Source organism: Protopterus annectens, chromosome 13.part0, assembly GCF_019279795.1.
Source record: "Protopterus annectens isolate FY-2018-M chromosome 13.part0, PAN1.0, whole genome shotgun sequence".
Taxonomy (NCBI): domain Eukaryota; kingdom Metazoa; phylum Chordata; order Ceratodontiformes; family Protopteridae; genus Protopterus; species Protopterus annectens.
Genome location: NC_056747.1, coordinates 669,854,815 through 669,869,814, shown reverse-complemented (window position 1 = coordinate 669,869,814; position 15,000 = coordinate 669,854,815). Strand labels below are relative to the sequence as shown.

Genomic DNA, 15,000 nt, shown 5'->3' with positions numbered 1-15,000 from the left:
CCTGCACATCCCAATAAGGGAATCTTGCAGAAAATACCTATGCTTCAGAGCAGGGTACATGCATTATCAGTTCTCTGCACTGCCCTGTAGCTTATCTACTGCGCCCAGGGTATTCACAAAGTGCCTAGCTCCAGTCATTGCATTCTGCAAGCAAAGAAATATTCATGTATACCCATACCTGGACGATAGTATGTCCTGGCTTTCTGCCCTCATTAGGCAATTTAAATCATCTGGCATTTGTAAAGAAACTGCTAACCTCACTGAGGTGCACCAGTAACGAAAATAAATCTCACCTACTACCCTCACTGGGTTGCACCGTAAACAAAAAGAAATCTCACCTAGTACTCTGCCAACAAATTGTATTCCTGGGAGCAAGCTTGAACACAACTTCCCAGATGGCCTACCTCACGCCAGAGAAACAAGTTTGACAGCCTACTTCAAACTACTGGCCACAAAAAACCCAGCTATCTGCAAGGAAAATACTGCACGCCCTGGGGTTCATTGCCTTTTCCATCCTACTAATTCCATATGCAAGACTGCATATGAGGAATCTACAATGGTATCTAAAAAGCCTATGGTGTCAACATTCTCAGGACCTGGATTCAATGATTCCGGTCATTCCTTGTATAAACACAGAGTTCCTTTGGTGGGTAGAGGCCTGTTACCACAACAAGGGACACTCATTCACTCTTACCCCCTGCTGCCCAAACCCTAACAGATGCTTCAGACTATGCAAGCGGGTCTCACTTGGCAGGGCAGTGCATTCAGGGCAAATGGAACCAGAGTCAAATGCGTATCAGTCAGAAAGAAATGTTAGCTGTACAGAATTCTCTTACAGCCTTCAAGGACTACATTCTTCCAGGACAGTAATTGGTAAAGGCTGACAACACCACTGTTATGTGGTACATAAACAAGCAGGGGGGATCCCACTCATACCGTCTCTGCTGACTTATCATGGCTCTGTGGAACACAGCCTTGAGCTACCAAGTGCATCTACAAGCTCAGTTCCTGCCAGGCAAGCTAAATTCACTGGCAGATAACCTGAGAAATCTCATGGACCCACACAAGTGGAAACTGGAACCAAACTTGTTAAACATTTTGAGAAACAAATTGGGGAGCCCAAAGATAGACCTGTTTGCCTCCCCTCAGAACTACCAATTGGACATGTTCTGCACAAGGACTTCCTACAGACAAGCTTGGAAAGTGGATGCCCTGTCCTTCACCTGGGAAAGCCACTCCGTTTGTGCCTTTCCCCCTCTGCCTCTCCTTTCATGTTCTACTAAAGATCAAACAGGATAAACCAAGGACAATACTCATTGCACCAGACTGGCCACGAAAACACTGGTACCCCCTCTTGCGCAGTATGTCACTGCTGGAACCATGGCACCTGCCTCAGTCCCCTTCCCTGCTGTCCCAGCAGGAGGGCCAGTAGGAGGCCTACTACTAAAAAATCCAATGCTGAAAAGTGGAAAAGATGCTGTTCCTGGTGCCAAACTCAGGGGTTGGGCACAACAATGCCCAGCTTACTGCATATTCTTCAGTACTTAACAGAGATGCTTCACAAGGGCCTTTCATTCTCTTCTATTAAAATTCATGCCTCAGTCATTTCAGCACATTATAATACTGAGCCACTCCTCTTCTCTCACCCCCTGCTGAAGCAATTCTTTAGAGGGGCCAAAAATTTTAAGACCACCCAGCAGAGCTCCTACCCCAGCCTGGGACCTTAACTTCATATTGGAAAAGCTGACTCTACCTGCCTTTGAGCCAGCTGCAACTGCAGAGTTGAAATTCCTTTCTTGAAAAACAGCCTTCCTCCTTGCCATCACTTCAGCAAGGAGAGTGTTTGAATTACAGGCCCTCATGGCAGTGGAGCCCTTCGTCATCTTCCATGCAGACAGGGTGTCCCTCAGGACCAATCCTTCCTTTATGCCCAAGGTGGTATCCAGTGTGGCCCTTAATCAGTCCTTTCATTTGCCAACTTTCTTTTCTAATCCACAGAACAAAGGAGTATGACTACTGCACTCTTTGTATGTGCACAGATAAGTTAAATTTTATTTGGACAGGACTAAGCCTTTCGGGGAAAACTGGACAGCTGCTTGTTGCCTTTGCTGCAGGGGCAGAGGGGAAGGCCATTTCAAAGCAAACCATTTCTAAGTGGATAGGCCATTGCATTCATTTTTGCTATAAGCACCATGGAAAACCTACTCAACAGGGGGATAAGATCACATTCAATCAGGGCTGCATCTACTTCAACAGTCTTTCTCAGAGGGGTTCCTACCAGGGACATCCTAGAAGCTGCTACCTGGAGTTCTGCTCTTACCTTCATCGAGCATTACCACTTGCCTGTTTTTTTCTAAATCCAGAGCTGGTTTTGCAGGGCTGAATAGCTGGTCCTAATGCTCTTTTTTTTAATTGCCTCCTCCCTGCCTTAGCTTTGGGAATCTACCCAGATGTAATGATTGCAACAGTGAAACACAAAGAATATAGTACAGTTTTGTACATTTACCATAAATGTAGATGTTCAAGTGCATTTACTGTTGCAGTCCTGATTACCCACCCTCTAGCTCCCTGACTTCTATTGACTATACTTCTCTTTTTGTTTTCTGCATTTAAGCTTTCTGGTGTATTTGCCGTTTGTTGGAGGTATAACCTTGTATAGAATTGCTTCCCATTATTGGTGCACCTGACAACTGGGGCAAGAAAAACTGATGTAATAGCGTCAGCTGCATGCTTTATACCCCTGACTACCTGATGTCATGGAAGAAGAGACAAACAGACGCAGGATCCAAGACTTTGATAATCAGGCCGGCTGAGGTCTACCTGCAAGCAAATAACCCAAATGTAATAACTGCAACAGTGTGAATACACTCTAACGTCTACATTTATGCTAAGTGTACACAACTGTACTTTCTGTATATTACATATTTAGGGGAAGTATGCCTTTAAGTTTTATACAGTGTAATTTCATTGATGCAAGCAAAATCCTGGATAATTGCTTAAGTAATTGGAGTATATAAAGGAAGTTGCATCATAATTGAATGACTCTGATGAAGTCAATTCATGTTTCTTGATGAAAGTGGTTTGTTTTACTTTAATAGTATTTAATGTTAAATAAACTGCAGATAAGACATGTTGTGATGGATTCATATTTCAATGTATTCCTCAGCTCTGGAACAAACTTCCAATACTTGAGAGTAGAGCCCTTGCCACCTTCAAGGTAAACCTAGGGAATTGGATGGGCAGCCTCAAATTCTCTCATGGTCTTTTGTTTTGCTGCCCTTGAGGGTAGAGGGGAAGTTTGATTTATTTATTTATTTTTTTGGCTAGGCTTGAAATGGTCTGCAGATTGCCACGTACTTGCCTGTAAACCTAAAGAAAGGAGGAAGTTCACAGTAAATGACTAGGAAGAAAATGGATCAGTATCTATACTGCACAAAGATTGTATACTAAATGAAAGGGCACTGCTCTACATTACAGGGAATAACATTGATCAATCAGAAAACATCCAGTCTACAGAAAGTGATATAATTTCTTTCAACAGAGAAAATAGAAAAATGAGACTGAGTGCAGACTAAAGGAATAAATCTAAATTGAACTTGGAAGGGAAGGGGAACATTACTGTAACTAAAGAGAGAACGGGAACATTACTGTAACTAAAGAGAGAACGGGAACATTACTGTAACTAAAGAGAGAACGGGAACATTACTGTAACTAAAGAGAGAATGGGAACATTACTGTAACTAATAAGAGAACGGGACTAAAGTTGACAGCATGGCTCAGGCTGTGGAATTGCAGATCTTGCTAGATTATATTTTTGCACGTGAAGTAAGTAGTGAACACTGAGATTAATCAGACAAATAGTGACTAAAGTAACTCTTGTAACAGTTGAAAGAACAGACATTACTGATTTAAGAAGTGGGAGACATTTCAGATCTGGTTAGAAATTGTACACTAGTAATTGGAGGTTCTGTTTGAGGAACTGATGATTGTGTTTGCAGAGAGGATAATTAACATAAGATAGCATTATACATGCCCTGTGAAACATGCAGGATGTTGAGTAGGGCCTTGAATGCCTTAATGCAAGGAGGTATATATTTTTTTATTCATGTTTGTTTAAATTATCTCATCTTAAAGGAGTCATGACTGTTGGTACTTGCAGCCATGTTACGTAATGTAGGTGTTGACACATTTTTTTTCACAAATCACATGTAGAAAGGAGAGTCTGATCAGCATGAAGATTATTTTGGGGTAAACACCGTGAAACAAACTGGCTTATATTAAAAACTGTAAATGTGAAGAAAGTCCAGGTCTAATTTTAGGTGCATCTGTCTTTAGACAGATTGGTGTTGATAATGGGGGACCTGAATGCATGTATCAAGACAGACAAAACAGGATATGAGAACTTCCTGGGTTAACTTGAGTGGGGCATCAGGAATAAAGAAGATGCCATTCTAGAATTCTGTCTGGCAAATGGCTTGATGGTGGCCAACCTATGGTTCTGCAAGAGTGACCATCACAAGATCCTATCTGAGTGGTCAACATGCACCTGATGTAGACTTTTTAGTAAGGAAATGGTGTTTTGGTAGAACTGACGATTGGAGTCATCCCCATTGAAATCCAGAGGCCCCAGCGTAAACAATTGATTACTACAGTCTGCTGCAAGTAGTGGACAGAGAAGGCTCTAAGGTCAGCTGAGACTAGGGTGAAGGATTGGAAATTGAATGAAGAAGAGCGAGTACAATGGTTCAAGGAAATTCTTGGGGTTCTGACGCTTGAAGAAGAAGTAAAAAATGGAGATAATGGCAGTACCTCAAAATTTGAGTATAGCAGAAATATCTGGCAGGGCCAGTTATGGAAATAAGGTACGTTGGACTGTTGGTGGAATGCAAAAGTGTATGAAGACATCAAAAGAATGGAGTGCAGGAAAAAGTGGGAGATAGAAAAGATGGACCAGGCTAATAAGGAATACTGGTTGGCTGACAGGGAGCAGTTGGAATTGCAAAGAACACCGCATTAGAGGCAGTCTTCCAGCTTTTGGAAAGTGATTCAGTAGATAGATAGCACGAAGAAATTTTCAGGTTGCAAGGCAGAAAACAAAAAGATGGTCATCAGACAGCCTTCTTAAGAGATGTCAAGCACAACCTACTCCCCATCCATAGAACTTCAGAGACTGCTAGAAGGAATCATTCCAGCAGCTTCTAAGTGACTAAGACCCTGCAGAGGCTGTACTGCGCCAGAACCTGCCTACAATGGAAGAAGAGCCCACCCTAGAAGGTATGAGAATAGCACTAAGGAAAATACAGGGAAAGAGGCAAGGTCAGATGAGGTCACAGTAGATATGATCAAGATGTTGGGTGATGTAGGGGAGAAATGCTTTCAGTGGGTAACCGTAGCAGTGTGGAGATAAAGTATCCCACATGCCTGGAGAGTAAACATTTCAGTTAGTGTACAAGAAGAGGGGGGACATTTACAGCTGTAGGTAGTGTAGAGTTATCAAATTCCAGTCACACTGCATGAATGGTCAGTCTGTGAGAGACTGATAAAATTGCTACTTATCTAGGGAACAACAGACACCATGAGATGTGGGGGCCACTCCTCTGGCATTTTAGCACTTGGGCTGTTAATTTACCCACACCTCAAAGATCTCCCAGACAGAGCTGTAACAGTAAATATATGCAGCCAACCTGGTAGAGATCTCGCCAAAACAACCACCACCACGAACATGTACAGCTACATCTCATGGTGTCTCGGCTTGTTGGCCCATAAGGCAAACCTCCACACAGTCCAGTATTCTAGTCAATAGAGGTGACTCTTATGAGACACTGATGTCTTTCTAAGCAAGGAGAGAGGGTCGCTGTCAGTTGCCTAGCAATGGCTAGGACCTCGTAGATCATGCACACACTCGGGACATTGAGCCACAAATGTCAGTATGACTGCATCATAGTGCCTGTTGGTATAAATTACATGACGCATACCTCTCTCTGCACTATATAAAGGGAAAGATATAATGGGGTTGTCTGTGTCCCAGGCTGGTGTGAGTCTAGCATTAAACAGCAGTGTACCTTCTCCAAGGATCATGCCACAGCAGGAACAAAAAAAAAATTAACTTCAACAATTTTCTTAGAGATGTCTTCTTTTGTGGTACAGTATTTGTCACATTGGGAGGATATGGTTAACAGACCATGCTGCTTTGCCAGGGGTGATCTGTACCTTTCCCTTGTAGGCTTTTGAATATTGGTTAAAACTTTGCTCACCCCATTGTATCTTTTTTTAGGCATTGCTACCCTGAAAAAACATTGGATGTGGCTAAAGCAACCCAGAATAATCTAAAGGTGATGCTGCTGAATGCCAAGAGTTTGAATTAAAAAAAAAATGCACTCCCTGCTAACTCTCCTCATCCTGGGAAATGTAGATGTCTATAGTTGCTGAGACATGGTTCAAAACAGTGGAGAGTATTACAGCAGTGCAGAGCTGTAATTTCTTCCACACTTTTAGACAAGCAACTGCACAGAAAGTGACAAAAGGTGGAAGTGTTTAAATTTACATCAGAAATGCCTCAAGGCTGCTAAAGCTGTATGTCACACTAGAGCCACTTCATGTACAGCTCATCAGAAATATCTTTGTGAGCTGTAGGTCCCCCTCTTTTTGACCCAGGAAAACCATATCCCTTAAATGAACTTTAGTCACACTCCATTCATCCCAACACCGTACTTGTGGGTGACTTCAACTATCCCACTATAAACCATTAATCTTAAATGATCTCAAACTTATAGGCTCTAAGATACACTGATTTTGTTAATGTGAATGTCCTGGACAAGCCAGTCCATACACCCACTAGGGGCCCCATAATCCATGACCTAGTCTTCGCCAGCATTGGGGAAGGTTGCACTCGCCCTAGTGTAACTTCCTCTCTGGTCAGGTCAGACCACAAAGGTGTATCCATCGAAATAAAAACAGAACTTGGCACACCTAGTTACTCTGGAACTAAGGAAGTGTAAATGGCAAACTCTTTAGCACAAACTGTTTGTTTTTTTATAGTGATTGTATTCTTTAGGTTTTAAACTGCATTTTATAAGTCACAGTAAACCTAGTTAATGTTAAATTTGCAATATTTTGTAAACTACTTGAAATATCTCTGCAGCCACTTAAGTTGCACACATACTGTTAATAGCATTTTGTTAATCTAGTTAAGAACGTTTTATATGATGCTAAACAGTTCTGTCTGTGCTAACTGGTTGTTGAGATACTTGGAAAAGCATTAAAGTTATGACAATATAATTTAAATATTATATGAGCAGCAGTTAATATCTCTACCCTCACTATAAAGAGGTCAGCTATCAACATGGTTGTATTTGCCATTGTGAAAGCATTAAGATGAAATATTTTAATAAATTGTATGCAACATGTGTTAATTTTAATGCAGACATGAGCAAGCAATATTTGATTCCTAGAGGTGTCAGTAGAATGTAACTACAAAAGCACCTACAGGTGTCACCCAGCTGTAATGAATTAACAAAAGTAAGAAAATGACCAGATGTAGGAAGTGCAGAGCCTTGCAAGGCAAGAGCTGTCATGAAATCAAGTTAGCAATTCTAAGGACCAAGTCTACTAAAGCAAAATTTGAGGTAAATGTATCCTTCCAGGCTAGACAACCATAAGGCATTCAGTAGTTATGTCCAAAACCTCAAAGGCAATTCACAACAATTTGCTAAACTAATTATAAATGGAGCCATCTACACTGAGCCAAAGGATATAGCAAGTGTACTGGCCAGTAAATTTCAAGTCAGATGTCATGGACTTTTGGTAGACCATGTTTGCAGATTACTGCAAACCAGGCAGAGGAGTAAAATCCCTGAAAGGCACAAACCTCCTCCAAGAAGGCCTGAAGCAGACTAACAGCTGGTACCAGAGTTGCAGTCTAAAACTGTCCAAAAAAATACATAATACTGGGGCACATTCAATAACGCGTACATTGTGTACAGCAAGAGTACACTATATGTATTCAAGAACATCCCTAATGCATTTTATGCGTTTACTATTCACAAAGAACTTGCAGTGAGTGTACATGTGGTCTACACTGTGTTGTACCCTTTATGGATCCATGTCAATATTTAATGCTGCAAGAAAATCAGTCGGAAAACTAAAATTAGGAGGTGCGAGTTATGCCTGTGTTGTCTGTAGACTTGGAATGCTATGCACTTAGTGTAGGCCTTGTTGAATCCCAGGGGATTGTATTTCAGAAAGGTGACCACTCCTGGAAATTATTGCATGTATAATACAGAAGAGTTGACTGTGTGGTCAGGCATTTGGGAAAATATGCATTCAGTAGTTTTGTTTTTTGACCACCTTGTGCTGTATAGTAAGAAAATAAATATGTTGTGCAACCTGTAAGCAAGGGTATGACATCTGGGTTCTAAGATGTCATTGTTCTGGTATAATTTGACCACTTAGGCCTTTAAAAACTAAGTTGAAACACCTACTTCTCTTCCGGCTCAGAAATGTAGCTCCAGGCCAGCCTGTTTATAGGTGTTTTGATGCTAATTATATGCAACTTAGAATGCACATTTAAGTACCTAGGTTTATGAGGTTTTGTTGGTCCTCTCTTTGGAAGCGGTGATCTGAATTGATAACTCTTGATTTGTTCACGGTAATACATTTTTGATGCAAGTGTCCTTTTTTGTGTAGGTCATGTTTCAGATGATGTTTCAGGAAAGAATATTTCACAAGAAGCCAAACTAGTTTTTAGACTACAATTCTTAACTGATATTTTTTCTGTATTCACCACATTGGTATTTAAAGAAATACACTTTTTGTAAAGAAAATCTTGACATTTAGATGAAGTTTTTCTTTATGCATAAAAGTAGCAGGGGGCATAGCTCGCATTTCCTCCTTTACCCTAACCCCCTGTTTTATTACTGACCTGGAGTGATGCATCTGTTATATTCTTCACCTCTCGCTTTTATTCAGGTACCTTGAGATAGAATTTAAAGAATTCCGTAAGGGATGTTATGTAAGATGTGTGGAGATTAAGGGGGATAGGGTCAGTAGCCTGCTATGAAATTATAGTTGCTCGATTTGATCTTGGTTTTGAAGAGCAAGGCCTGCTTGTCAGCTTGCTTTCTCAAGTTCATCATCATTATAAGTACTGATAATTTGTTTGCAAAATAGGATTTGCACTTGTGTGAGGGATCATACCCCAAGAAAAGGGTTTGACATTATATCTGTATTACTGTTGTGACCTGTTTTGAGCAATTTTGACATACAGCACGGTTAACTACCACTGAGTAGTGCTATATTAGACATGGTAGATGTTCATTAAGCCTTTTGAGTCTCTTATAGAGCATTTGCAGATGGTATACCTTCTTTAAGTTGCTGCTTTTGAAGTTTTGCATAGAGGCAAGTTATGAGTCATTCAAGAAGTAACTTCATTCCACATTACCAGCTACGGATATGGAGGCTGTATAAAGGGCATAGTTTGCCTATTTATTTATTTATTTATTTATTTATTTATTTTTTATAACCAGAAGTTGATAAAAGTGGTATGTGTAGTTTTATAGCAAATTTAAATGTGCTCAAATTGAGGTGGGTGTTTATCACATGAAGTTAGATTTTACATGCAGTAGTCCTTGCGGGATTTAATTGTTTATTAAAAATTCTGTAGAGTAACTCCTTGTGGTGTCAGTAATGCCATAGGCTGCACACTCCTTTGATGCAAAAGGCAGTGGGTTCCATTCCCACAACAGGCAGATCAGTTGCTGACACTGCACTGCAGTATAAGGGGGATGATGCAATCCTGAGTGTGCCGTCCTTTAAATGAGCAATTTAAACTTGAGGCCCCATCTGCTTGATTTGGTGGTAGATCAGGTGGATGTAAAAAATCCCACAGCACCTATCAAAAAAGTAAGGAAAGTTCCTTGATGCACTGGCAAAAATGTCCCCTTGCAGTGTAAACACCACTTTGTCTTCCTTGAAAATAGCCTAGAAGCCTACTGGAACTAACCCAGTTAACAGAGGATAGATGAGATAAATTTTGCTTGTGTTCATAGCCTTGATGACTTTGGCAGATGAAACATGTGGCATTGGGGCTACATTGCAGCAGATGAAAATGGAAATTTTTATGATTCATTGATTTGGTTCCCAGTGCCACCTTAAAGGTTCTTTTCTTTTTGGACTGACGGCAGGGCCTCTAACTGGTTTGTTCACACTGAAAGACTTGTATTTTACATATTTCATCCTTCTGATAATGTTTATGAAATGACACCACTTGTCCGTGTTTGCACATTGGAAACATAGTTGCCATTTTAGGTTGTTGCTGCATGAGGCCCTCTGTTAGTTAATTTTTTAAGATTTCTAGCTCCCCATCAAGTGACCCTGCCTTTCATAGCTATTTGCTACAAGTTACAGCTTTGTGTTTAGGTGCCTTGTACTTGCTAAATTACTTTTTTTGCACTCCTTGTTGGTAGCTGGGACTGATTTTTTTATGCGTATGTTTGTGTATTTGCTACAAGGAATGTATAATGTTCATTTTTCAACTACATTGAAACTTTGTCCATTTTCTTACTACAGCAGATACGTGAATGGCTTAACATACCGCCGTTGGCAGTTTACTCTTCCTATGATGTCAACACTGTACCGACTAGCTAATCAGCTTTTGACCGACTTGGTGGATGGCAACTATTTCTACCTGTTTGATCTTAAAGCTTTCTTCACTTCAAAGGCTCTTAATATGGCAATTCCTGGAGGCCCTAAGTTTGAGCCACTGGTTCGGGATATAAACCTCCAGTAAGTAAAGCATCTGCTGTTGTGTGCATGTTGGTAAAAGCTTTTGTTTAATTGATCATTTTTTTAATGCTCTTGTTTGTTTAGTAAGGGCTTATAAGATTACAGCTAAATTCCCTTGTCCCTATTAAACTATTTCAAGGTGGAGTTGAGCAAGGGCACTGAAAAAGATTGGCATCTTTTTGACTGATTATTTCAGGGTAGCAGAGGTGGAAAATGCAAGAAGCTTAAATAACAGAAATAAAAAGTGAATGATATAATATACACTGAGAACAGGAACATGATGAGTTGGGGGGTGTTTTTTTCCCTTCTGTCTTTGCAAACCAAGCTGTTCCACTGAGCTAGTAGTTAATGTACAGATAAGCTTAGAAAGAAGAGTATTGGTACATCAGCTGCTTCTGGGAAAGGCATTAGACACAGACACAGACACACACACATTCCTTTGATTGGGACTTGGCATTTGCTTTATGGGAGTCCTTTTTATTATGTCAGCTTTCTCATAGTTTTGTTTTTTACTGATATTTGTCTTTGACAATTAACTGAGTGCATTTGCAGCAGTTCACATTGTGGACTCTGAGAAGTTTGAATGATCAAATAAATTTTACATGTGAGAATGATCAAATAAATTTTACATGTCTTGAGAACATGACATTGTTCAACTCTTTTAACTAGTAGCAGAGGATGGTCTGTAACTAAATTCCAGTAGAGTTTTATGAAAGTAAGTCGTATGAATACTAGAAAAATGAGGTTGTAAATTTAGACTGTGGTTACTGAACTTAAATAAAAAAAATGCAAATAAAGTAGTAGGCATTTTAATGGACATCAGCAGGGGATGTAACGTCTGTGACAGTATGCCCACTTCAATTACAACTTAATTTAGTGCTCTCGATAGAGGACAGTGTCAGATTTACGATACTTAAAATTTAGTCTTGAGCACATTGTCAGAGACGGGGAAATTATTTTGGGCAGGCTACACAAGTATGTAATGTGGTGCTCCAAAATTCAGTGTTTGCTTTTAAGCTGCGTCAGGCAGCATGCTTAACTGTAAAAAGATAATGTTAACAGCATATGTTGAACTTCTGTCTCACTGAAGTCAGTCTGAAATGTGTTTTTTTTTTTTTTTTTTTTTTTTTTTTTTTTTTTTAATATATAATGTAAAAGGTTTAGGCTATGCATTTGTCATTTAGTATATGTTGGGGCAGTGGATATTTCAGAGTAGAAATTAAGTATAAGCACATTAGGTAGTTCAAAAATCTTAGTGAGACTGCAGCTACTTTGTACAAATCACATAGATAAGTAGGGCAGGAAAACCAAATTTGCTTTTTATCAGAGTATATGGGACAAGTTAATGTGATGTAACATTCATAGATGCTTTGCGGCATCTATTGAGAAGTGTCATGAAGCGCTTGTGTCACTTTCTTTTATTACAAAAATGGAAAAGAAATTAAAGTTTCATAAACTTTGTATTAAACCCAGGTGCAAATAAATTTAGTGCCATTGTCCGTGTAGGGATTAACCATGCTTTGTTCCTGGACATAGATGGACACATCTGAGCATGAGTAGTGGTGAGTGGTGATGTGCCCATTAAGTCTATTCACGCATTTCATCCTTTACATAGGTTCATATCACTGAGGCTAATTTTTTTTACATAGGTTGATATCACTGAGGCTAATTTTTTTTTAATCCCTAGTGGTATGAGCACAGGTAGAGAGAGATTTTTAAAAGTTTATTCAAACAAAACCGCAGTTGAAAACTTTCACCAGTTGTGCGAAAGTGCTGCTGTGTACTTAGTACAACACATGTTGTGGTGTTAAGGTAATTAACTTCATTGTTGCAAGAGCCTTGCTGTCCAAACAGAGTTAAGCAAATTAAAATAATGGAGAAAAGCAAAATGTGAGAAGATGGTCTTAAGGTAAGTAACTTCATTGTTGCAAGAGCCTTGCTGTCCAGAGTTAAGCAAATTAATAATGGAGAAAAGCAAAATGTGTGAAGACGGGAAGGCTCTTGCCTTCCCCATAGTGCCTCTTTTAGGAAATGCCAGGAGGTCAAAACTACCAACATAAAAATTTAATCAAAACGCAAATTAAAGGTAATGTTGCTAAACGCTAGCAGTGTAAACATGAAACTGCAGTCATTGCAAGCATTCTTAACCCTGTAAGATGTATATGTGCAATCATAGAAACCTGGTTCAAAACTGCAGAAAGCACCCTAGCCATACCGGGTTACTCTCCTGTCATGCATTCAGACCCCAGACAGCAAAGCAAAAGGAGGTGGAGTTGCAATATATATAAGACGCTCACCCCTCCAGGCTGGTCAGACAGTATGATGCACAGGAGACACTCCAGGTGTCGATAACCATTGACAGGACCCCTATTGAAATCGTAGCTAGCTACAGGCCCCCAGCTTTGACTCAAGATGCCCACTCCACCTATTTGGACCTCTTCAGATCTATCGAGATTCAACCCTTTACCCTGATCCTGGGCAACTTTAAATATCCAACCATAGACTGGAAGAACTCCTCCTGCCAAAACACAAGTGCACAGAGATTGCTTGAATACATCAGTGCAAATGCCTTGGACCAACTGGTTGACACCCTCGCAAGATGTTAAAATATCATGGACTTTGGTATTAACCAACATGACTAACCACTGCAGCATCCCTACAGTGTCATCTTCCCTGGTAGGGTCTGACCATAAAGTGGTCAGTTTTGAAGTCACCATCTCCCCCGACCACCCCCTAGATGGGGTCAAACAAAAAAACTTCTCGAAAGCCAATTTACAACCTTCTGAGGGAAGTTATAAACAGCTTTACAGTTCCCTTCCCCTCCATAGGATCTGGCATATATGTCCAAACGTACACCAAAGTACTATGCGAGCACTTGTATAGCTGCATGGAATCAGGAATACTCAACAGGGCAAAATCCTCCTCAAGGAAGAGTAAACCTGTCTGATGGACATCTGCAATAAAGAAACTCTATAGTAAAAGGAAAAAAACTGCTGTCCAGGACACAGACGGAGCAGGTGCCTAACTGGAAGCAGTCTATCCTTGGTCTGAATAAGAACACTAGTGAAATCCTCCAATGCAAACTTCAAGCCCAAACTGGCCACATCTACTAAAGACAAATCACAAGGCTTTCTTCACATATGTCTGCAATCTCAAGGGAAGCACCCAGATCTGCTCAGAACTGTGGTCAAGGACACCACAAAAATGCCTTGGATATAGCCAACCTGCTGGCAGACAGGTTCAGTGAAAACTTCACCATTCTCGCCCCTCCCCGAATCAGTAAATCAGGACATCCCCAGCACCTGCCCCCCTCCCCTTATCTCTAGAACAGGTCATCACTGCCCCCTCAAAGGCAAAAAAATACAGCTTCCATGGGACCCGATAACATCCCAGGCTGCATCCTACATGAACTCTGGCAGGAACTTGCAGCACCATTAGGCACCCTATTCAACCAAGGCCTGAGTACTGGCTTCTAACCAGCTGAGTGGAGGACAGCCACTATAATCCCTTTGCGGAAAGGTGGAGGGTCCACTGATCAGGAAAGTATAAACCCATCAGCCTAACTAGCCTAATATGCAAGGCCATGGAGCAGATTATCATGGACCTCCATTAACAAGCATATTGGCAACCTCCAAACACTTGATCCCACACAGTTTGGTTTCATCAAGGGGAGGTCATGCCTGTTAAATTTGGTCGATTTCTTTGAGACACTCACCAAAGCCACGGACGAGAAGAAGATGGTGCACACTGCCAACCTTGACTAGGCTAAAGCCTTCGCTACTGTTCCTCACTTTGGTATAGCAGAAACTCTCTCAACTAGGCATCAGTCCGTATGTTGCCAGATGGGTAGCAAACTGACTTACTACTGGAACCCACCTAGTCAAAATAGGGGAAGCCACCTCAAGTAGTCGACCGGTAACAAATGTACCACAGGGATCAGTCCTGGGGGCCTTTGTTTGGGATATACTTTTTTGAGGTGCAGGCCAAAACCAGTGGGCTATGGCTGACCACGTTTGCAGATGACTGCAAGCTGGGTGCTGTCATCAGATGTTCTTCGTGTTTCACTGTTGCAGTCATAACTGTAGGGTGATCCTGCCGGCAGGCAGCCCGAGGTCGGCCAGAATCACAAAGTCTGGGTCCGGCGTCGGCTGCACAAGCTAGTACCCTGACGTCAGTACGCTCTGGTACATAGCCCTCAGCCAACGCCATCTTCTCCAT

The 15,000-nt window shown here is 41.0% G+C and overlaps 1 protein-coding gene across 1 annotated transcript in view; it reads left to right on the top strand.

Moving 5' to 3' along the window:
* PRPF8 (pre-mRNA processing factor 8) overlaps positions 1–15,000 on the top strand; it is a 2,252,227-nt gene that overhangs the window by 97,861 nt on the left and 2,139,366 nt on the right. The window contains exon 6 of the mRNA XM_044054875.1: positions 10,567–10,782. Coding sequence (XP_043910810.1) covers positions 10,567–10,782 — 216 coding nt within the window. The remainder of the gene's footprint in view (positions 1–10,566; positions 10,783–15,000) is intronic.